At 54.3% G+C, this 21,215-nt stretch overlaps 1 protein-coding gene across 4 annotated transcripts in view; it reads left to right on the top strand.

The window, feature by feature from the left end:
• The window catches only part of KIF13B (kinesin family member 13B), a 188,655-nt gene extending 174,981 nt beyond the window's left edge, over positions 1-13,674 (top strand). For 3 of the 4 annotated variants that reach the window (XM_070611418.1, XM_070611416.1, XM_070611415.1), the window contains 3 exons: positions 344-406; positions 4,085-5,093; positions 8,353-13,674. In XM_070611418.1, the coding sequence (XP_070467519.1) occupies positions 344-406; positions 4,085-5,093; positions 8,353-8,642 (1,362 nt within the window). In that variant the 3' untranslated portion in view covers positions 8,643-13,674. The remainder of the gene's footprint in view (positions 1-343; positions 407-4,084; positions 5,094-8,352) is intronic. The other variant, XM_070611417.1, reaches the window with a different exon arrangement.
• The last annotated feature ends 7,541 nt before the right edge of the window (positions 13,675-21,215 follow it).

Here is a 21,215-nt window from a genome sequence, read left to right as displayed (position 1 = left end):
GTGTGCCCTGCATGAGTGGAGAGAGCTTCTGAGAGCGTGTCAGCAGCCACATATCCGTTACTGGGTTCAGCGTGTGTCTTGCATTGCCAGTTGGGGCTGAGCCGCTTGCTGTGGTCCTTATTTCTCACATTTCCTTATATGTGTGATGACCCAGCCCTTGGCATGCTTAATGGGTAGCGACTTGTTAGAATTCTTGGAAGTTGTAAAAGTTCGCTTCAGGTAGGTCCTCCTGATGGACTCTCCAGCCTGTTCAATTAAAACCTCCTCTGGTTTTGTCTCTTTTGCTTCTCTTGATTCCTTACGCCGCACCTCCCCCCCACCCCACCCCGCCTTGTTTTCTCAGCCGGTGCCCCGAATCCTGGTGCAGTCTGCCCTCCCGGATGTCGGGCCGATCAGGATGGCGGAGGTGAGTTAGTCGGGCTGGGGTGGCGCCTTGGCAGGTGGCTGCCCCACATGTGGGGGTGGCCCCAATGCTATAATTGTTGGGTCTGCACCCGTGGCTTTTTTATTTTAGCGTTCCCGTTTTGATAATTAACTACCATGTAGGTCACTGTCTTCTCCCTCTCTATTTTCCTTGTTACACTTTTCTATTTTCAGCGTGTTAATCATATGATTGCTAAACTTTTAGGTGCTTGACTGCTAATGTAGTCTGCTGCGTTAATAGCCCACTGCTAGGCAAAGGCAATTTCTATAAACAGAACAATCTCCTTATTCTAAGTGTTTGCTTAATTCTCGGTTTTACATTTTATTCTGATTCATGATATCAGCGTGAAAAGACTAATGCTAAGCTGGGGAGAAAATAGTCTCTTATGATCTCCCGCAGATGAACAGCACTTCTCATCTTATGAATAGCAAAGCTGTTTTCTCCCACTGTGCATTCATTCTCTTAGGAAATGCTCTATCTTCACAGGAAAATTTTATTTATTAAAACAATAACAAAAAGGCCAAATAATTGGAAAGGAAATTCAGACCTCCATGAATTCACTCCTTTCTAAAAGGCCCTTTTCCAGGACATCCTTGGTGTTCACGAATGTAACTGAAGATAGATCTGTGGGCCCCTGCTGTCGCCTCCGAGTAGTGTTGATGATTTTGCTGAGGCAGGACTGGGGCCCCACGGCCAATGGGACAGGATGGGACCAAGTCCCTAACTGGTGAGGACCCTCGACCTCCCACTGTGTCCGCAGCTCAGGGCAGCTGTGCTGCTCATCGTGGTGGTTTCCTCAAGTCTAGGCTCTCCCAGCAGTCTCTGGAAATGTTAATGGTAAGGGTCTACCCCGAGGACGGCAAATAGGTTTCCACTCACATGTCTACTCCAGTCAAGTGGGAGCAGCTGCCTGCCAGGCGCTAATGGAAGGAATCGGAGGCTGCGCTCGGGCTCAGCAGGAAGGAACACTGCGATCAGGGGTTGCCTTCTGCCACCTTTGTTCTCTTCTTTGTCGTCACTGTGGATCTGATCTCTGATCCCTGGTTTGTCACTTACTGGAGGCTCTGGCTGAAGCCTGTAACCTCTCTGGGCCATGTTGTAAAATGAACGTGATCATACTTCCTGGCCTACATCAAAGGATTCATATGGAAGCAAATGGGCTAATACCAGGGAAACCTAAGGCACTGTCACTGGACCGTTCCCTGCTCTGGACAGGACCTAGCTGGCCCTTAGCAGGCTGCTGTTGATCTGGCATGATGGGGTCTCATCCCGCGGGGGAATAGGGAACACATACTCTTTTGGGACCTTAATTATCATTCAGATTCTAGTCTCTTGTAGTTTTGTTTGTGTTTTCTTCCCTTCCTGGTCAGTGATATTAAAAATAAAATAGAAAAGAATAAATAATACATGTACAACTTGCAAAAAAAATGATTGAAGGATTGCCTAATCTTTTAGAGTATTTATGCTGGTGACAGTTATTGATCTATTGGATTTAGTAAATTTTGCAGCCTAGAGATCCATCACAAAAATGGGCTGTTAATCTCAAGAGGCGCCGTTAATTTCGTACCCTGAAAGTGTGCCTAGGGGGGAAAGGAAGGCCCCCAGAGACAGGAATGTAAATGACAATTCACGTGAAAATGCATGATTTATCAAACTGCTGAGTTCAGCCAAGTAACTGTAAGAGACTTATAGATCTCAGCTGTTTCCCAGTTCAAATAAATCCTGCATTTCAAATGGAAAATGGCCATTCCTGTAATATAAATAATCTTTCCGTAAATATTGGAGAACATATTTCTTTTTCTGAACACCCCTCTTCACCACATCTGCCCCACTCCCCATTCCTGCCGCCTCTTTTCCCCTGTCATTGTGAATCGGAATAGAAAGATAAGCTTAAGATGGCTTAAGTTGTCAGCGAAAGAGCACCTTACAGGCCCCTCAGAAACAGCAGACTTTGGATGGACAGTGGCTGTCGTCATCCCCCATGAGATGGGGCTCTGTGTGTGTCTGCCAGCGTGACTCAGACAGTGACGTGAGAGGGAGAGGCCAGCCGCTGGGCTCCATCCTTGCTCAGCTGCTCCTCACTGCGGGGCCGGCTGTTGCTTGGCCTGTGTCTGCCAGGATCAGAGGGCCCCTGACCCGTGACATGGGACCAGCCTTCAGCAGCAGCCGGAAAGATAGCGTCTCAGAGAAAGGGCATGGCCTGCAGGCAGCCACTGTCCCCTCTTCCTTCCTCTGTGGCCCAGCCAGGAATGGCCAGTCAGCCCGCAGGCCCGAGGGTCACTTCTGCCTGAGCCTGTGAAGCTGCGCTCTAGCCCTGTCCGATCCTCCAGTGAGATCATCATTTCAATTTTGTGGGAGAACAGTGCTCTTCTGGCCTCTAGAGATTCTTGGTCTCTGTGAAGTCAGGGTGGGGAGGGGTCTGTTTCCACAGGAGCGGAGCTCTAAGCCTGAGTGCAGGGAGGTGGGGCATTCTGGGGGGAATGAGGGAATCGTGATTTTAGTGTGCGCCTGCTGGGTGCCGCGCTCTGTGGTGAGGGCCTTCGCCTGCCTGTCGTCCCACAGCAACCCTGTGTGGCAGTCGCTTATGCATTGTTTCCACACCACCAGGCGATTGTCCGACAGCAGCTGGGTGTCATACAGTTCAACTCGGTTCTGACACTGTCTACCCGGGGATAGCGGCAGACCCCACAGGTTAAGTGCTTAGTCTCACAAGACTGCCGCCACCTTACCCACTAAGCTCAAGTCTGGGCTGTCACCTGTGCTTCTGACCAGCCGGCTCTAGGTTGGAGGTTCCCATGATCCCCTCCTTGGGTTTGACTCATTTGCTAGAGTGGCTCACAGAACTCAGAGAAACCGTTTACTTACTAGATTACCAGTTAGTAGAAAAGGATATGGCTCAGGAACAGCAGATGGAAGAAGCGCACAGGAAAGGTATGCAGGAAGGGGCACGAAGCTTCCCTGTCCTCCACCTGTGCCACCCTCCCTGAATCCCCACGTGTTCTCCAACCCGCAGGCTCCCAGAAGCCCGTTCTTTTGGGTTCATTACGTAGGTGTGATTGATTAAATCATTGGCCATTGGTGATTGGTTCAACCTCCAGCCCCTTTCTCCTCCCCGGAGGTTGGGATTGGGATGGAAAGTTCCAGCCCTCTAGTCACAAGGTTCATTCCCCTGGCAGCCAGCCCCCCATCCTTAGGTGCAGTCCAATAGTCACCTCATCAGCATAAACTCAGGTATTGTTGGAAGGGGCTCCTTAGGAATATCAAGACACCTTTATTGCTTTTAACACTTAGAAAATTTCAAGGGTTTTAGGAGGTCCGTACCAGAAACAGGATGAAGGCCAAAAGTCTCTTTCTCTTTATAAATCACAGCATCGCAGGCAGCTGTTAGAATCTGATTTGTATGTAAGGTGGGGAGATGGAAGGGCTGCTCAGCTCTCAGCAGGGTGCACAGTGTGGAACCTGCTGGGGCGGAGTCGGCCCCTCAGCATTTGCTGTGTGAGATGCCAGGTCCCGTGGACGCAGGTGGTGGAACTGATGCTGGAACCAGGTCTGCCCTACTGCCCGGCAACACGCTGTTACCATCGAAGCTGTGACGTTTCAGCCAACAACAAAGTCTATCTCACTTTTGCATCCTAACCAGTTACGCTTCCCCCTTTCCAGCTACAGGCTCACCAAGAGGGCGTGCAGATTAGCGCGGCTCCTGACGGGGCTGTGCAGACGGCCCCTGTGGCGAAGATCTGCGACAGACCAACCAAAGCGCCTCCCCAGCAGGCCGTCCCTGCCAACACCCAGGCCCCGGACACTCAGGAGGGGCCGCCCAGCCCCCTGAGCGAGGCCTCCAGCGGGTACTTTTCCCACAGTGTTTCCACCGCCACGCTGTCTGATGCACTCATCCCTGGCCTGGATGCCGCTGCCCAGGCTGGCGGGCAGACGCCCGGCTCGCCCCCTCCTGCCCTCTGCCAGGACAGCCCAGAGGCCGAGCTCCCGCTTCCACCTGCAACGGCCAGCACAGACAGTCTTTCTGCCCAGTTGGAGGCTCAGAGCAGCCTTCAGTCACTGCCCGGCCCGGCGAAGCAGAATGCTCGGGGCGGCAGCAGTGGTGCATCTGAGGCTAAGGAAGCAGGTTCCTGGGAGAAGCCAAACAAAGAAGCCAGCGCTTCTCCAACTTGTCTTCCCACCTCTGCCCCCCAGAACGAATCACCCAGCCAGCAGAGTGGAGAAGTTTCCTCTGCCACCCAGCAGCCAGGAAGACCCCAGGACCAGGCGAAGCCGGCCACTGGCTTGGAGCTGGATGTCTGCAAACCACAGCTGCCTTCTGATCTCCTGCCTCAGGCGCCTGCCCCAGCATCTCCGTTCAGAATCCGGAAGGTGAGGACCTCGGAGCTGAAGTCGTTCACGCGCATGCTCGGCGGAGAGCCCGGCTGCCCCTCTGGTGCTGAGGAGGACCCCCTGGTCCCTGGGGGGCCGGGCAGCGGCAGCTCTGGGGGACAGGCCCTGGGAAAGCCAGAAGTCTCCTCAGATTCTGAAGAAGCCAGCGAAGTCCCCGAGTGGCTCAAGGAGGGAGAATACGTTACCGTGGGCACCAACAAAACGGGCATCGTGAGGTACATCGGGCCGACGGACTTTCAGGAGGGCACGTGGGTCGGCGTGGAGCTGGACTTACCTTCAGGTGAGTGCGGGCTCTGGAGGCGACTTGGCGTGGCCGCTGAGGTCTGCTGGAGCTGTGGCTGGCCCCGCGCTGCCCAGAGGTGTGCTCTGGGGCACACCGTGTGACCTCTGAGTCTCCGGGTCGCCGCTCTTCAATATCAGGAATTTTCACTAGATAAGAGTTTCCTAAGCATTTTAAGAGTCAGGTTCTCTTTTTTTTAACCTCCAGAAATTTTTCAGAAACCTAAGACATTAACTGAAAGCTACTCTAAATTTGGTAATGACTTTAAATGCCAGGTTTTTAGTCACAGGAGCCTGTGCATTTGAACAAGGACAGCAGCCGTATCTGCCGAGCTTGCTCAGGTTACAAGCGCTGGTGCCCGTGCACCTGCTCGGGTGGCTCACTTGTTCCCAAGACATCCCGAGGCTCCTTGGCCCGCGGGTCGAGAACAGGAGACGGGCGATCTAGGTGGGATCGTGGTGGCAGGCTCGCCAGCCCGTAAAGCCTCACTTAGAATGGCGCGTCTTAAAAGCAATAGATCATCATTTTCAGAAGAACTGAGGGCACGTCTTAAGGAAATACTGTGTCCTTCAGATGTTTTTTTTGAACAGCTTTATTGTGATGCAATTTACATGCCATAAAGTCCGCCTGTGTGAAGTGCACAGTGCAGTGGTTCTTAGTGTATTTACAGAGCTGTGCAGCCGTCGCCAGAGGTAGCTTCAGAGCAGAAGAGAAGCTCCGAGTCCCCCAGCAGGGGCACAGCCCCTCCCCAGGCCCTGGGAACCGTCAGTCTGCGCCGTCCCTCTCAGTTTCTAGGAAATGTCCTAATCTGGACTCTCATATAAATGGCGTCACACAGTGCGTGGCCCCTGTGCCTGGCTTCGTTCTCCTGGTGTGACGTTTCCTAGGTTTCTCCAGTCGTAGCCTTTGCGAGCCTGCATTCCTTTTTGCAGCCGAAGAAGGCCCCTCTGTATGGCTGCCCTGCGTAGTGTCCGTCTGTTTCTCAGCTGACGAACGCATGGGTTGTTTCCACTTTTTGTCTGTTGTGAATAATGCTGCTGGGGATGTTCGTGTATAAGATTTTGTGTAGACACGTGTTTTCACTCCCCTTGAGCGGAGACCCGGGAGGGAACTGTGTGTTAAGATTCTGAGGACGGCCAGACTGGTTTCCATCCTCCCTTCCCACCAGCGGTGTGTGAGGGTCGGGGTGGGAGCCGTGGAGACGGGATCGTGGGGGGCTTGTGTGTGGCCTGCTGGGTTAGCTGGGGGTGGAGGGGTGGAGGCATGGGAGCTCTCCTTGGTCGAGACAGAGTGAAGTCGGGGGGCGGCGGGGGCTCTGTGAACCGCGGAGCCTTCCCCGCAGTGACTGTCTCTGGGCCCCTCAGCTCAGCTGTGAAGTCACTCGCTATCTTTAAAAATAATTTTGGCAAAGAATGTCATAAATTGGAAGTGCTTCTAGAAGATTAATGTAGCACAGGCTGGAATATTTTTTAAATTCCATTTCTGCTGGATGCGAAGGAGAATTGGGAAAGAAGTTTATATTTGCAGTTGAACTCAAGAATTAAAGGGGATTAGCAAATAGATGAATTCCTCGGCAGATAGCTATCAAGGACCTGCTGCGTTCCCCCTGCATCTGGGGTCCTGAGGACACTTGGTGAGCAAAACAGCCCCTGGGTTCCCTGGACTTTCATTTCAGAGGGGAGACAGGTACCAAGTCAACAAACAAATAAAATCTGATAGTAATAAGCACTATGAAGAAAATTGGATTAGTGGGGAAAAGATGGTGGATGTGGGCAACGTTTTAGATAATATTGAGGGAAGCAAAGGCACGAGTGACGGAAGGAAGAAGCTGGGCTGGGGGCAGCATCACCGGCCAAGCCCCCAAAGGTCCCGCCTGCACAGGGACACGTGCCACATGCAGGGGGAGCAGGAAGGCTGGCCGAGGAGGCTGGAGAGGCGCGGTGGCCGGTCACGAAGGGTAAAGATGATAGGAAACCACTGGAGGGCTTAAAAAGATGACTTTGTTTTAGGAGAGTAGACTTGGGATGAAGTGTGGGGACAGGAGGCCACTTAGAAGGCTGCTGAGGATGCCCAGGAGGGGGGTGAGTGGTGGCAGTGGAGGTGGTAAGAGGTGGCCAGCGTCAGGAAAGATATGACAGTGAGGCCCCCGGATTGAGGGAGGAAAGGAGTCAGGCAGATACCTGAATGGGGCCTGAGGACAGGGTCACGACGGTGCTGTGGGCAAGCCTCGAGAGCAGGTGAGGGCGCGGGCAGGCGGGCAGGAGACCGCAGAGCTGGGTGTGGGACAGGTGGGGTGGGGGTGTGGGCTGGATGCTCTGGTGGAGGTGAGATGGCGGAGAGGGCCAGGCTCATGGCGAAGAGGCGTCAGGGCTCACGGAGTGTAGGCTGGGGCGGGTGAGCCCCCAAGGGGAGAGCAGGGCCGAGGGTGAGACTGGGAAGGAGGTGGGTGTCCCAGGAGCCGAGGGACAGCGGTGGCTGGAGAGCGGGAGAGATCAGCTGTTAAATGCTTTGAGAGGTGGCCCCGGGTAACCCTGGTTAACCCCGAGAGGAGCTGGTGGAGGCGAGGCGTGTTTGGAGGGGGTGAAGAGAGGGGCAGGCGCACGTGCGGACAGGGAGTGTAGAAAATTCATGATGCTTTTTGCAACAAAGATCGTGTTCCCCACCAGCCCATCACCACTGGATGGTGACATTTAGGGGTCAGGGCGGTCCCTTTGTTCAGTCTCCCCCCAACGTGAGCATTGTGTCCTCATCCTTCACCTTAAAGCATTTTCTATTCACTTTTACAAAGGAAACTTCTTCACTCCATCTTGACACACTGTATGACCTCTGACTAGCTACAATTTGGTAATTTGCTAGTTTCCATCTAATAGATTTAGGAAAAATAATCACTCTACCAATGCCATCCATCCTAGATTTACATTTTGACCATCCAGACTGAAAATGATCTGTGCCCCAGGGTGGGTGGGGGCAGTGCCAGCTCTGCTTTGGTGGCTTTCTGCACCTGGGTGTCAGAAATGGCAGGGCCAGCATGTCTTCAACCTCACGCCTGAGGCCGCTGGGGAGTCGGGGGTGGCGGGGTGGGGGGTCTGTCCCCGGTGACCACTGCGTGCTTCCCAGGGTACGGTTGCCCGGGCTGGCCTCGGCGTTCCGTGGTGAGCCCGGTTCGGGGCCATGTGGCACACGGGGCTCCTGTGGGAGGGCCCGTGGGGGCGGGAGCAGCCTGGGAGCCGCCTCTACGTCTGCTTTTCCTTTCCCCCAGGTAAGAACGACGGCTCCATCGGAGGGAAGCAGTACTTCAGGTGCAACCCTGGCTACGGGCTGCTGGTGAGGCCGGGCCGCGTGCGCAGGGCGGGGGGCGCGGGCCGCCGGCGCAGCGTGGGCCTCAGGCTGCAGGGCGCCCCCGAGCCCCGCAGGAGCAGCACCCTCTCCGGCTCCGCCAGCAACCTGGCCTCCCTGACGGCAGCCTTGGCCAAGGCCGAGGGCCCCGCGACACTCCGGGCCGACCGGAGCCACAGGAACCCCGAGAACCGCAAGTCCTGGGCCAGCTAAGCCGCGCCCACCGCACCCTCCCTGGTGGCGTCCTCCCGGGCCGGCGACACTGACGCGGTGGCGGTGCTGCCGAGCCTTGCTGCCCACAGCCCTGGGTCGGAGCAGAGTGGGCCGTGTCGCCTCAGACCCCCTCCCCCGGGGAGCAGGGCCCACAAAGCTTCTTAGACGCTGCAGGGCTGAGGGCCTCGCTGCTTCTCCGAGGCCTCTGGAAGCTCTGTTTCTTCCTCTGCCCGGACAACCAGGCGGCTTCACGGCAGGTGGCGGCTGTGGAGCTCCAGGAGCCCAGAGTGGCCCTGGGCATGGGGAGCGGGGTGCCCTGCGGCCTGGGCTGTTCCCACCTGGCGGTGTTGCTCTGTCTTATGCTCTGGTGACCCCATTAACCTCTTAATTTAAAAAATAATCCTAACTCGTGCCTTCCCTTCCCTCAGGGGCAGGCTGTCCTCTCTCCGCCCCGGCTGGTGCCTAGACTCTCCTCCGCGCCCCAAGTCCTGGCTGCTCCTCAGGCTCCCACCACCCCTCTCGGCCCTCGCCCCCCTCGCCCCAAGTCCCCACAGTCCTGCGGCATCCGTGCCTGGCCAGTCTCCTGAGGCTTCTGGCACGATGGCCTGTGTGCCCGAGGGGCCCTGGGCTGACTCCCCACCTTTCCCTCTTCCTTTCCACAGGGTGTCTCAGACATTTCTCCCTGGGTGTTTCAGCATCTTTATACCTGGAAAGTTCTTCCTCTTTGCCACTTATTCCCTTACCAGAATGCTTGGAATATATTTATTTATATTTATTTTTTCAAAATTCGGAATTGTTTGCGAGCCACAATCGTGTGCCCGGGTGTGAGTGCCCATGGCCTGCCTTGCACGTTGCACCTCTGCAGCCACTTGGGAGCTGCCCACCTCCCGCCTCGGGCGGAGCTTCCTAGAGGGGCCAGAGGATGACACCCCCTTAGGTTTCTTTGGTGCAGATACACAAGTGGCCTTATTCTAAGGTGACAGTGAAAATTTGGAGAATTGCCTTGTGCTTCTGGCCTTGATGGCAAAGTCAGAGGCATCACGACCTTATCTGGTGCAGTTTTGGTTTCTGGGGGTCCTTAGACCAGTGTAACTTATTGGTAGTTCTATGCCCAGGGGCCTGCGGCTTGCCAGGTGGGCCCTGGAGCAAGAGCCCCTCGCCGGCCCTGTGGCCGCCCCCGTGTTTGTCCCTTGGACCCTTGGAGAGCCACAGACCAGGCCGGCCTAGAGAGCACAGGCTGGCCAGCCTGAGACACCCCAGAGCATCGCCACCTCCTGCCAGGGCCTGGCTGGTCCCAGAGCCCCTCCTGCCGGGCTCCGTCGGGGGATTTGGGGCCTGGTGGCAGCCGGGTGCTGTGGGCGGTGCTGGGGGGCAGAGGCAGGGCTGCGGGTGGGACTCCGTCCGGGGCCAGGGCTGTGGTCTTTCCGCAGGCGGTAAGCAGCCTGGTGACCTCCTGCTGCAAGTGCGCCGCCCCTGCTGCCTGTCACCTCAAGAGCCCGGAGCCGGGAGGACCCCCCAGCCCTGCGCTAGGATTTGCACACAGCACTCTCGCTGCCTCTTTTTACTCCTCATGTTTAGACTCAAAAACGACATCCAGAAAGCGGTTATTTTGAGAAATCTCTGGTTCTCTAGGGATTTGCAGCCCCTCAGGAGGGGTGATGCCAGGTTCCCTGCCCCCATGGGCTGCGTGGGGCCTGCGGCCGGCCGGGGAGGCAGAGTCCCCGGGGCCACACGGCCTGCGCTCGCTCCCACCCGGGGGCTGGGGGGCCGGTGCCACCCTAGCTTCTGTTCATCGCCTCCCACGGGCTGCCCCGCCTGGGCCAACAGACTGCGGCTGGAATGGGTCGCTGCCACTTAGCTCGGGCTGGCCTGGCCACCCTCTCACCCTGGAGCTGCGGGTCTGCCGTGTCCGCGGGCGAGGGGACGGGCTGGGAGATGCAGAGCACAGCCTCTTACATGTGGCTTTAGTTCAGCGGAGAGGCCCAGTTTGGGAGCTGGAAGGGTCTTCTCACAGAGAACAGCTGAAACGTAGGGAAGCTCCGTGATCATCTCCCATTTACAGCAGCCCCGAGGCCGCCTCTGCAGCGCCCACCGGCACAGGGCCCCGCAGGGGAGCAGACGGCGCTGCCCTCGTGTCTGTCCCCGCCCACGGGCAGCCCTGGCCCAGGAGGGAGGTGCCTTGTTGGTGGGTGGCCCTGAGAGGGCCGGCCAGGAGGCCCAACTCCTTCCCGCAGGGCGGGCGGCGTGGGCGCGGGCCCCCCTCAGGCGGGCGCTGCTTTGTGTTCCTTCCTGTCTTGGGCTGGCGTTTTGGGGAGCACCTGCCGGGCGTGCGTCCCTGAATTAAGTGCTGTCAGTCTGCTCTGCTTCTGCTCTCACCCTCCTCCCCAGCACAGACGTTCTCCTGAAAGGCTGCTTTCCCTTAGAAGGTTTTCTCTCCTCCCCCATCGTCAGTTTGGTCCCCTCCTCAGGTACCAGCACCACCCCTTCTTCGAGGGGAGCAGCTCAGGTGACCTGGCCAGGGGCTCGTTGGAGAAAGGTGGTGTGGGTGTTCCTGATCTTCATTTACGTCCCGAAGCACTTGTTGGGGCCCATGTGCCCTGTAAGGTGGTGTCAGCAACCAGGACAGGGGTGTCCTGCTCTCTTTCTGTCGTTTGGCTCAATTAGAATAGAATAGACTGCAGTGGAACTCCTGATGAGCTGGGAGTGATCCTTCAGCTGTTGTCCCAGGAGGTCATTGCCCCAGGAGGTCTGGCGGGACCCCCTTCCTCTCTTCCCCTCTCTCTCATCCTCCCCCTCAGGCGGCCCAGCACGGCTTCACTGTCTCCCCTGGGCCTGCTGTTCAAATCTTCCTCGTTTCTGCCTGAGATTCCCCCCAGCCCTGCCACTCCTGGGTCCCAGCAGCTCCCCCCAGAAGCAGCATGTCCTGTGTCCTCAGGGTGCCTCAGAGCTTTGAGCTTTGGCAGGCGGCTTGGTGTGTGGGGAGGGAGCCGGGTCTCCTGGGAGGAGAGTGCTGTCGCTGCCCTTCATGACGGGAGCTCTCGGCTTGCCCGGGTTTTCTTACAGTGAAGTGTGTTTGGGGCCCGCATTTGGGGCCATCCTGGTGGTGCGAGATATGTTTGTCCCATTGGTGTTCTTGGTGAGCTGTGCCTGGGAGGTCAACACGTGGGCCTGTCCTGGGCTGGGGGAGGCTCGCCTGGCCACCTGGGCATCCTCGTCCTTCAGCATCGCTATCAGAACACAGCGCACTTGACCCGGCCCTCCTGACCCAGCTCTGGCCCCACGGACATCCTGGGACCCAGGAGGGCAGGAGCGGCAGTTCTGGAAGGACAGTAGGGGGTGGGAGCCGTGCTGGATCCTTGCAAGGGCACAGGGGTTGCAGTCTTGCCCTTCCTGTCTTCTTGCTCCACACCCTGCACATCACTTTAGGGCCAGCGTGTGACGGGTCATGACGGTCAAGTAGGGTGCCGCAGGAGGCTCATGGTGTCGCTTGACTGCTCTCCACCTCTGCTTTTTCTAGTGTCTTTGAAGGAAGCCTGCCCTGCTCCAGTGTCACTGTTTTTTTTTTTTGAGGAACATTAGCACTGAGCTAACTGCTGCCAATCCTCCTCTTTTTGCTGAGGAAGACTGGCCCTGAGCTAACATCCATGCCCATCTTCCTCTACTTTATATGTGGGACACCTACCACAGCATGGCGTTTGCCAAGTGGTGCCATGTCCACACCCAGGATCCAAACCGGTGAACCCCAGGCCACCGAGTAGCGGAACGTGCGCACTTAACCGCTGTGCCACCGGGCCGGCCCCCAGTGTCACTGTTTTTACCTTGGCTTCTCCGCACAGACTAATGTTAACCTGTGACTGGAAAAGCAGTGACATGTAGTAGACGAGGTCACTAAAGCCATGAGCCCAGGCACTCCCCACAACCTGGTATATGTTGGGCCTAAGATGCGGGCTCGAGAATCCTGTGAGGGTAGGAGGTCGAGGGAGGGGCTCCATCTCATCTGTCTTCTCGTCTCACCCTACTAATAAACAGGCCTAATTTTAGATGAAGTGTCAGCATTAGGAATCAAGCTGGGACTTGTAGCAGGTTCCCAGCTCTGGGATTTGGTCTGGCAGCAGGAGGGGATGGGCCACGTGGACGCTGGGGCCAGGGGAGTGTGCCTCCGCAGTGCAGTCTGGCTCTGGGCACCACATGAGCACCCCCAGGCCTATGGCAGACACCAGGCAGGGACCCTCCTGCGCCTCTGCCTCCCACTCTGCCCAAGCACAGTCACTGCTGGCCCCAAACCCCAGGGGGCTTCACGGGCAGTGGGGTCTGGCTGTCCCAGATGCCCAGCCCGGCCAGAGGGAGCAGGACCTCTCTGGCCGGCAAGAAAACGTGGCCAGCGTGAAGGGCCTTGTGTGTTTAGTGAGAGACTTGAGCTGTGAAAGGGCTGTTGAGGAGTTTGAAAGGCTTCGCAGGCGTTTAGGTCCCGTTGCTTCCTTTCATTTTCTCCTCTTGGCTTGAAGTTCCCTGTATGTGAAATGACTAGAAGTTCATGGGTATTTATTTTCCTGGCTAAGATTAGCCCCGCTTGGCCGCCTGTGGGCCCACGTCTCTCAGGGCTGTCAGCTCCCAGGGCAGCCACCTGTCTGTCGTGCCTTACCTCTGGGGACCAGGACTGCAGCCTGTGTTTTACGCCGAAGACGCTGCCTCGATTCTCCCCACATGCGTCTTTCTTTCAGAGAAGTCCGTTGTGCCTTCTGCCCGGCTGCTGACACTAATCGTGTTGGGGGAGTCTTGGAACGTCTTCCCTCTGTGCGGAGTTCTGTGAATATGATGGGTTCACATATGAAGAAGAGATTTTGATCGGGGGAGTATATTGATTTGCTACACATGAAATGGGAGTTAAAAAATCCAAAGACTCTGTAATGAATTGTAAAGACTTAATGATTTGTATTGTATAATGAACTAAATCTCTGTAATTTTGTACCATATATGCCTTTCCGTCATATGACCAGCAGCTTCTAAATAAAACCAGATGATTTCTTGCCTACGTCTGAAGTCAGTCTTGTTGCTTTCCCCTCCCCACTCTGCTGCAGAAGTGTTTGGCCTCAGTCTAGATTGTCCCACAGGGCAAGGGGTGGCCTGGTTCTGAGTGAGTGAGGTGGGCTTTTCAAGATAGAGGCTTCTAGACTAAGAGGGAGGTTCAGGGGAGCAGCAGGTCCCCCGAGCATACCTGCCCAGCCCTGCGCTCTTTGTGACTTGTACTAAAGAACTGGGGAGGCCCTGTTAGTCCCTATGGCCAGTCTTATACTCCTTAGTTGAGACTTCTTACACGAGCCAAAAAACAATAGAAATTTTCTGATCGCCCTAGACCCAAGATCATTGGAGCTTCCAGGCTAACAGGGAGACAGTTGGCCTGGGGTGAAAGGGTGGATGACTTCTCTGGAGCAAGGCTGTCCCAGCTCTAAGGCCATGGCTCCACTGTCGATCTTGACCTGCATGACTGGCCCCACGCCGGAACCCCCGACTGGGGAGTGGAGGACTTCTGCACAGATAGGTTGACCCTCGAAGGTTCTGCAACAAGGTGTTTACAGGAGGAGGACTATAGCTGTGGATGCTGACAGGGCCCGTCACATCCCTGCAGGCTGTGGGGCTCGATGTTATTTGTTGGGCCCTGCTTGCCCATGAGGCCAACATCCTCAAGATGTGGTGCCCAGCTGTGGTCCAGCACAGGTTCGCAACAGCACTGGGGATGGGGGGCCCAGGCCCCCTGACCTGGGAAGATAAGCAGGCCTCCTCACGGTCACAGCAGACAGCCCAGCTCCAGTGAGGGAGGCAGGCAGCCGAGTGCGCTGTGTCCACAAGGGCGCTGACTCGCTGGTGGCCCTGCGTAAAGCTGTTTTCTTCCCTGCGTCAGTGAATCACTCAGGCTTCGTCTGATGGAAGGTGCACTTACCAATGCAGGGCCGCAGCCACTCAGAGGGCTGATTGGAGGTGGCCATCAGTCAGAGCACATCTTAGCAGGACTTGTTTATATTCATAAGTGCCGAAGAGTTGTTCTCAGAGATAAGCACTGCCAAATCATGACAGAAATTTGGCAGCCAGGAGCTGCCCTGCTCTGAGGCGGGAGTCTGAATGTAGAATCGATCTAGCAGCCTCTAGGACACGTCTCATTTCTCGAGCTGCTGCTTACTCTCTTGCAACTCAATGAGATCTTTGTCTGCGTGAGGCTGTGGGGTTTTTACGGTTGCTCAGACCCCAAAATGGGCTCTAGTGGCTCCATCACATTTAGTTCGCTCACTCATTGAGTCAGTGCACATTTGTGTACCTGTCCTGGCTGGGCCTGGTGTGGCGTACACTGCAGACTAGCAGTCCTGACGAGCCACACAATCAGGCGGATCTGGAGCGCGGGGTGCCCGCAGGAGGGGCCCCAGAGGCTTTAGGGGTTGAGGAGCTTCAGGCAAGTGTGTTTGGGAGCCTCAGAGGAGATGAAGGCGGAGGGGGCAGTGTTGCTGGGCAGGCCCGGAAGACTTCTAGGCGGGGCGTGAAGGATGGAACCAGAAAGAGCAATTTTGGCCCAAATAGAGGAGCATGGGCACGGTCCTTGGTATCCCACCCCCCATCTCCTGCCCACCTCCACTCGGCGACTTAGACAGGGTTTAGGGGCAGCTTCAAATTTTGCATAGTCTTCCCTAATTATGTACAATGAGGAGGGGAAAACAGACCATTTACTTCTCAGGTTTTCTCTGAGAACGGGAAAGTCAATCGACCTGAATCTTCTGAGAAGGGAGTTAGGCACCTTGTCCTAGAGTCCTGCTTAAGAATTTGATCCCAAGGATTAGATGACTTAGAGAAACACAAATAATGAAGCTTCGGTGTTCTTTCATTTTGTTTTTCACTGCTAAAGGTGAAGCCCCAAGAAACATGGCTTTTTTAAGAAAATGAGGTAGATGTGGCCTGGAGTGGGAGAGTGAAGGTGCATGGAGTTTCCACAGTGGTCCTAGTGGTAGAGAAGCTGCCAGGATGTGGCAAGATGGTGGGAGGTGAGAAGGAAAGCTGGTGCCTGCAGTTAAGGGGACCACTGGGTGGAGAAGCTCTCTGGGGTCTGAGAATCGGGGGCAGCCCCGAGACAGAGCGCAGGTGGGAATCAGAGTGGATGCATTCTGGGGCTCTCCTGAGCCTGGCACCCCTCTCCGCCATGCACGGGTTCACTGTCACGTTGACCCTCTTCAAGGGTCCTCAGTCTCCGGGCACACTAGTCCTTTTTAAAGGACAAAGGGACTGATGTTCAAAACAGAACACGCCCCCTCTTTGTGAGTGTCAGGGCACTTCCCAAACGATTGTTCTTACCCAAAGAAATCCGGCCAGTCTTTGTTCAGTTATACATTTTATTCTCTAATAGGTACAATACTAAAATAAACACAAATTAAAAAAAAGTTTTATTAAAACAAAACTGTACAAAAAAGCAGTATACTACATTTTAATTACAGAACAGTCTACTGTCCAAAAGGCACTAATCCAGAATAGGAGATACAATGATACAGGACCCATTTGAACTATTTTAATCAATACGATAGAGCACTTGTTTCTTTGACCATTTACATCTAGAAACAAGGGCTTTTTGCTACAGTCATTACACATTGTTATAAAGATGAGTCCCACAGGTGAAGGTGCAGTATCGCTCTCCCTAGAGAAGGTTCACGTCAAGAGGGGCTGCCTTGGGGCTGAGAGGTGGGTGGGCTTCGGGGCGAGGCCGGGCTGCCGGTGGAAGGGCCCTGCCATGGGCACGTGGAGCAGTCTTCCAGCCTGGCCTCTCAGATGGTTGGTTTCTGGCCATTACTGGCAGCCACTTTACCCCCCTCTTGTGTGTTAGCACCGGGAAAGTGGGTTCTGAGATGCTTCAGGGACCTCGGGCTGGAGGCCTGGGTGTCCAGCCCTGGGTGATCCGACACCAGCAGCTCAGCAGAGGGGAGGCATTTTGGTAACCTGATCAGACAAAGGCAGCAACTACTCGGAAGAGGGACATGGAGCCCAGGGACAGCCAAGGAGCGAGCGGGGGCGCTCCATACAGCCAGGCAGGGCCCCCTGCTGCTTTCTGGGCAAACTGCTGGCCCAGAGATGAGAGGTCCTGTTCCTCACTTCAGAGAGGTGCTGCGTCCTCTCCCGGTGGAGAGTCTGTGTTAGAGAGATCTGACAATCTTTTGTTTTGGAAGCTGATTTCTAGAAGTGGGATTTTACTTCCCAGAGGCCATGTCCTCCCTCAGTCCCGCCTCAGGACCATGAGTGGCTCCTGGGCAGTACAGGGCGGAGCTTTGTCCGCGTATCCATGTTTGGCGGCCCAGACAACTCTCTAAACCCCAGATTTCGTTCTCTAATGGACTCGACCTAAGGAAGAGAGATACTGCAGCTTTGCAAACAGTGTCATACACATAGAAGACGAAGACAGGCATCTGATGTTAACAAAAATAAGTAACAAAGAAATAGGATTAAACCAAATCTCTTCTCACAGCATCCTATACTACATCCTCCTTCTGCTTAGCAGAAAATTGTACGTACACAAAAATACAAATACACAATTTTGTAGAACAGTCTGATTTTAATATATTTATATATATTTATATTTATACGAGTGGCAGGTTAGTTCATTATATAGAGCTTTTTGCACTTTTGGCTCATATGCAACAAGGCTTATAAATTCAGCTTTAGCTTTCATTCAGGTTTTATAGCTTTTGAACAATTGTTTTCACATTTAAAGCAGCATCCAATTTGCACTAGGAGTTTGTGGTGATCACAGGAAAGGGGGTCAGGAGTTTACTGACGGGAAAGGCAGGGCCAGGGCAGATATACATTCCAGTGTGTGTGGCGATGTCAGAAGGACTGCTATGGGACGGAGGTGACCATGATGACCCCTTGAGGTAGACTGAACACCTTACAGCAGACTCAGACACAGGTGCGACTCCCCTCAGGGACACATGGTGCACAAGATGGGGGACAGGGGCCAGGAGACGCCAAAGGGAAACACAAAGACTAAGACACACGACGGCCAAGGCAGGGAGGGCGCTCTGCCCCAAACCCACGTGGGAGGGATCCCACACAGCCTGTCGCAGATACTTGAGTATTTGGTGGATGCTAAAGACTTTTAGGCAGTCCCAAGGCATCTGGTCCCTGGTATCTATCAGATTACGACTGTTGAACTCGCTTTCCAATTTATAACTTGCTGTGCCAGCGAGTTCCCACCCCTATGGTGAACAGTGAGACGAAGCTGCACATGGTTCCGTGGTGGGATTATTGCCCAGCACGCTGCGCCTGCTGGAGGTTCAAGTCCAGTGAAGAGAAAAGCTGGGCCTCTTCCTGTCTCTAACTGTACTGCACGGCTGCTCCCTAGTCCGCTGCACTCTCGCTTACATTCATCTCTTCAGTTACACCCGGGGTAACTGACAAGCTCTTGGTAGAACCTGTAGGAAAGAGCATCTGGAGATTGGAGTGACAGTGCGCTGCCCGAGTCCAGGCTGGCGTAAGACGCTCCAGAAAAGCCTGACTTTGATCATCACCATGGCAGTGTTCTCCCCTCATCACTTTCATCAACCCGCCTCCCTTCTCTATCCAAGTCAGAAGACTTCTTCTGGCAAATTTGCCCATACGTGTTAAATGTGAATGCCCAGCTTGGGTTATTACATTGTCTGAACAAAAATGCTGGATTATTAATGAAAATAAAGTGCCTGGGTATGGATTGTTCCATTTTGCAAAACCTTCTAATGCACCAGCAAATCATCTGAGCACTGCTTAGTGCTGTGACACAAACAGAGTGCGGTCACAGAATAATCCACTGTACACCCACCACGTAAGGAAGGCCCCAAATTCAGGTCAGACTTAAATTACTTTAAAAAAGAAGCAAACAAATAATCTCACACTCATTTTCAAAGACGCACGTTCGATCTTGCTTCACTCCCTATGGATGATGGCCTTTCTGAGTCCTTGTGAGCAGACACCCTGATCCCACAACTCTAGGAAGAGAGGAAGAGGAGGCAGCCGGGGTTCCAGTGACTAATGACGGCAAATGGATGGTCAGTTCTTAACTATGATTATCCGACTCGGCCCTCTTGGACCTGCATGTACTTTCCAGCTGCTGACAAAGACAGATGGGATTCTGCTCTGAGGCTGTCTTGCTCTCCTGTCTTCTTCACTCAGTAGCTAGACTTCGCTAAGCAGGCTCCATAACATTCTCTGTGAACCAAGACCATAACCCCATCACCAGAAAGACCCCAAGAAAAGCAGCACAGGGGAGTGACCAAGCCAGCCTGCCAGGGCAATGACCATCTTGCCCCATGTGCTTGTCCTTGCAGCTGTTCTGCCTGCAGAACTCGGGGACCCTGGAGAGGGGCAGCCACCCACGCCTGCCCCTGAGGGCTAAGTGCAGAGTGGGGAGAGGAAGGGGGCGGGGCACAGGCTGACTCCCTGGCAGGTTCCAGAGGTCTGTAACTTGCTTAGGCACTTAAAAAACATAAATGGAAATTTATGCTTGGAAGGTACTGCATACGCAACGTGACCATGACCATGGAAGGGGGGAGCCCATGGGGAATCAGAGAAGGCTGTGGGCTCTTCCAGGGGAGGCAACTATGATGTTCTTGGCATCTTCTGGCAGGGACAGCGTCCCACCTTGCAGCCTGGGTGAATCTCAAGAAACGGGCTGGGCCCAGCAGAGGCCTTTCTCTTTCCGGGTTCTGCAGACCAGGAATGGATGGGGCCGAGAGCAGGTGTGGGGAAAGTCGGGACGGCCTGCTCTAGACTCACAGCGACAGGACTAGGGGGAGGGGCAGGCTGTGCGGACTTGCTTTCTACTATCAGTGTGAGGAAAAGCTACTAGGAAAAGAAGAGGCCCTGCTGAGAGGAGTGTTGTGGCAGAAGCAGTGAGCAATAAAGAGAAGCCTCGCCAGAGCTGCCAATGCTTGAAAAGAGCAGCTCTCCCTCTGCCCTGCCCCCAGTAACTTTGGTTTAGGTTTCATGGTGCCCATTTTCAGAGATGCATGATTAAGGGGTTCACTGCTTCTAACATATTGAAATGTGGTTTTCAAGGCAAATAATAACTAACAATAATGCTCTTGAAAGGAGCCCACAGCTGAGCTCTCTCACCTTCATTCAACCCACCCTACTAATTATGTACTGCCCCGCCCCCCACCATGAATCTGGCATAGAATTAAGAGTTCAACGTAATGTCGCTACAGTGGCTGCTGTTTACATTAATACAGCACTAATGTCGTCCTGTTTCCCATTTAATACCTTCAATGAATGATGAAGTGGAAAAATGACCCTCACAAGTTTATGCTGGGCTCTTCGTTCCAGTAAAACAGAAAAAGGGAGAGGTTTCTGTGCTCAAAGAAAGCCAGAAAACAACACTGAGATTAAGATTTGATTGAAAGTGATGGGCAGGTGAAAAAGTTATAGAGGCAACACAAGTTCTGTGACTCATCTTGGCCATGCGTACTGGTAAGGAGAGATGGTCACGTGCTCCTTCCTAGGGAGGAGTTAATGTCTCCATTCTGAAATTTCAGTGGCACTCAATCGCCACTAGAGATGTGAAATCTGGGTCAATACCCAAATGAAGGCACACATACCTTCTTCCCTTCACAATAAGGGTGGGGTTTCGGGTGGGGAATGGATAATCAAAAACCCCATTACCCAACTAATGAAACAAGGTGCCTATTTCAGGGGCTCTCAATCCCAAGTAGTCAACCTGGTGGACCTTCTCGCGGGGCCATGCCACCTGGAGCCTTGCTCCTGGGGTGGCTTCCACTCTCGGCCTCAGGGACGCCTAGAACATGACAGAGCAGATCAGAAGAGACAGTGACAGAGCTGGCCCTTGGAGAACCACTTACTTTTGAGAAGAAAAGAGCTAGAGAGGGAGGGAGGGAGGGAGGAACAGAATTTTAGTTAGTTGAGTCCTCAGGTCATCTTGGAGTGCATTTCCCTGACAACAGTCACTGAGCTGCCACTTGAACTCTGAGGCAGCTGGCCCCTTTGCTGGATTGTGGGTATTAGAAAGCTCTTATGCTGAGCCAAAATCTGGATCTGTCTCCATGCCACTGCTGCTTGCTGGCCACTTAAGGCTCATGAGGAGCCACAGAGAGCCCAGGGCAGACACTCACACAGTAGCAGAATTCCAGAGCCTCCACTCTCCACAAGTTCTGGCCTGACACCACTGCCTCTCATGACCGTGGTGGAAGGAACTGCAGAATGAGGTGGAATGGCTTAGCAAAACACTTCTAAACACAAGCTGGATGCATACAAGTAACAGGCACTAAGAATATACTAGAAGAGCTGGACAGAGAGAAAACAGGAAGCATGAGAGATTTTAATATGCTCCACTTCAACTAACTGGAACTAAACCCAAGGAGTGCTAGTAAATTCTAGTTCCTTTCAGAACTCAGACGGCAAGACAGCCATAACATTCTTCCCAGTGAAAGGCAAGACCTTCACATTTGCCTCCCAGAGATGGGGGGCTTGAAACAAGCATCACGGCTGCTGAGCCTCAGAGCGTTTCTCTCACCATCACTAACCAAGGAGGAAAGCCAAGGGGAAGGGATGTTGCAGTGT

This window comes from Equus przewalskii, chromosome 2 (assembly GCF_037783145.1).
Source record: "Equus przewalskii isolate Varuska chromosome 2, EquPr2, whole genome shotgun sequence".
NCBI classification, from domain to species: domain Eukaryota; kingdom Metazoa; phylum Chordata; class Mammalia; order Perissodactyla; family Equidae; genus Equus; species Equus przewalskii.
This window is presented reverse-complemented; position numbering and strand designations above follow the sequence as displayed.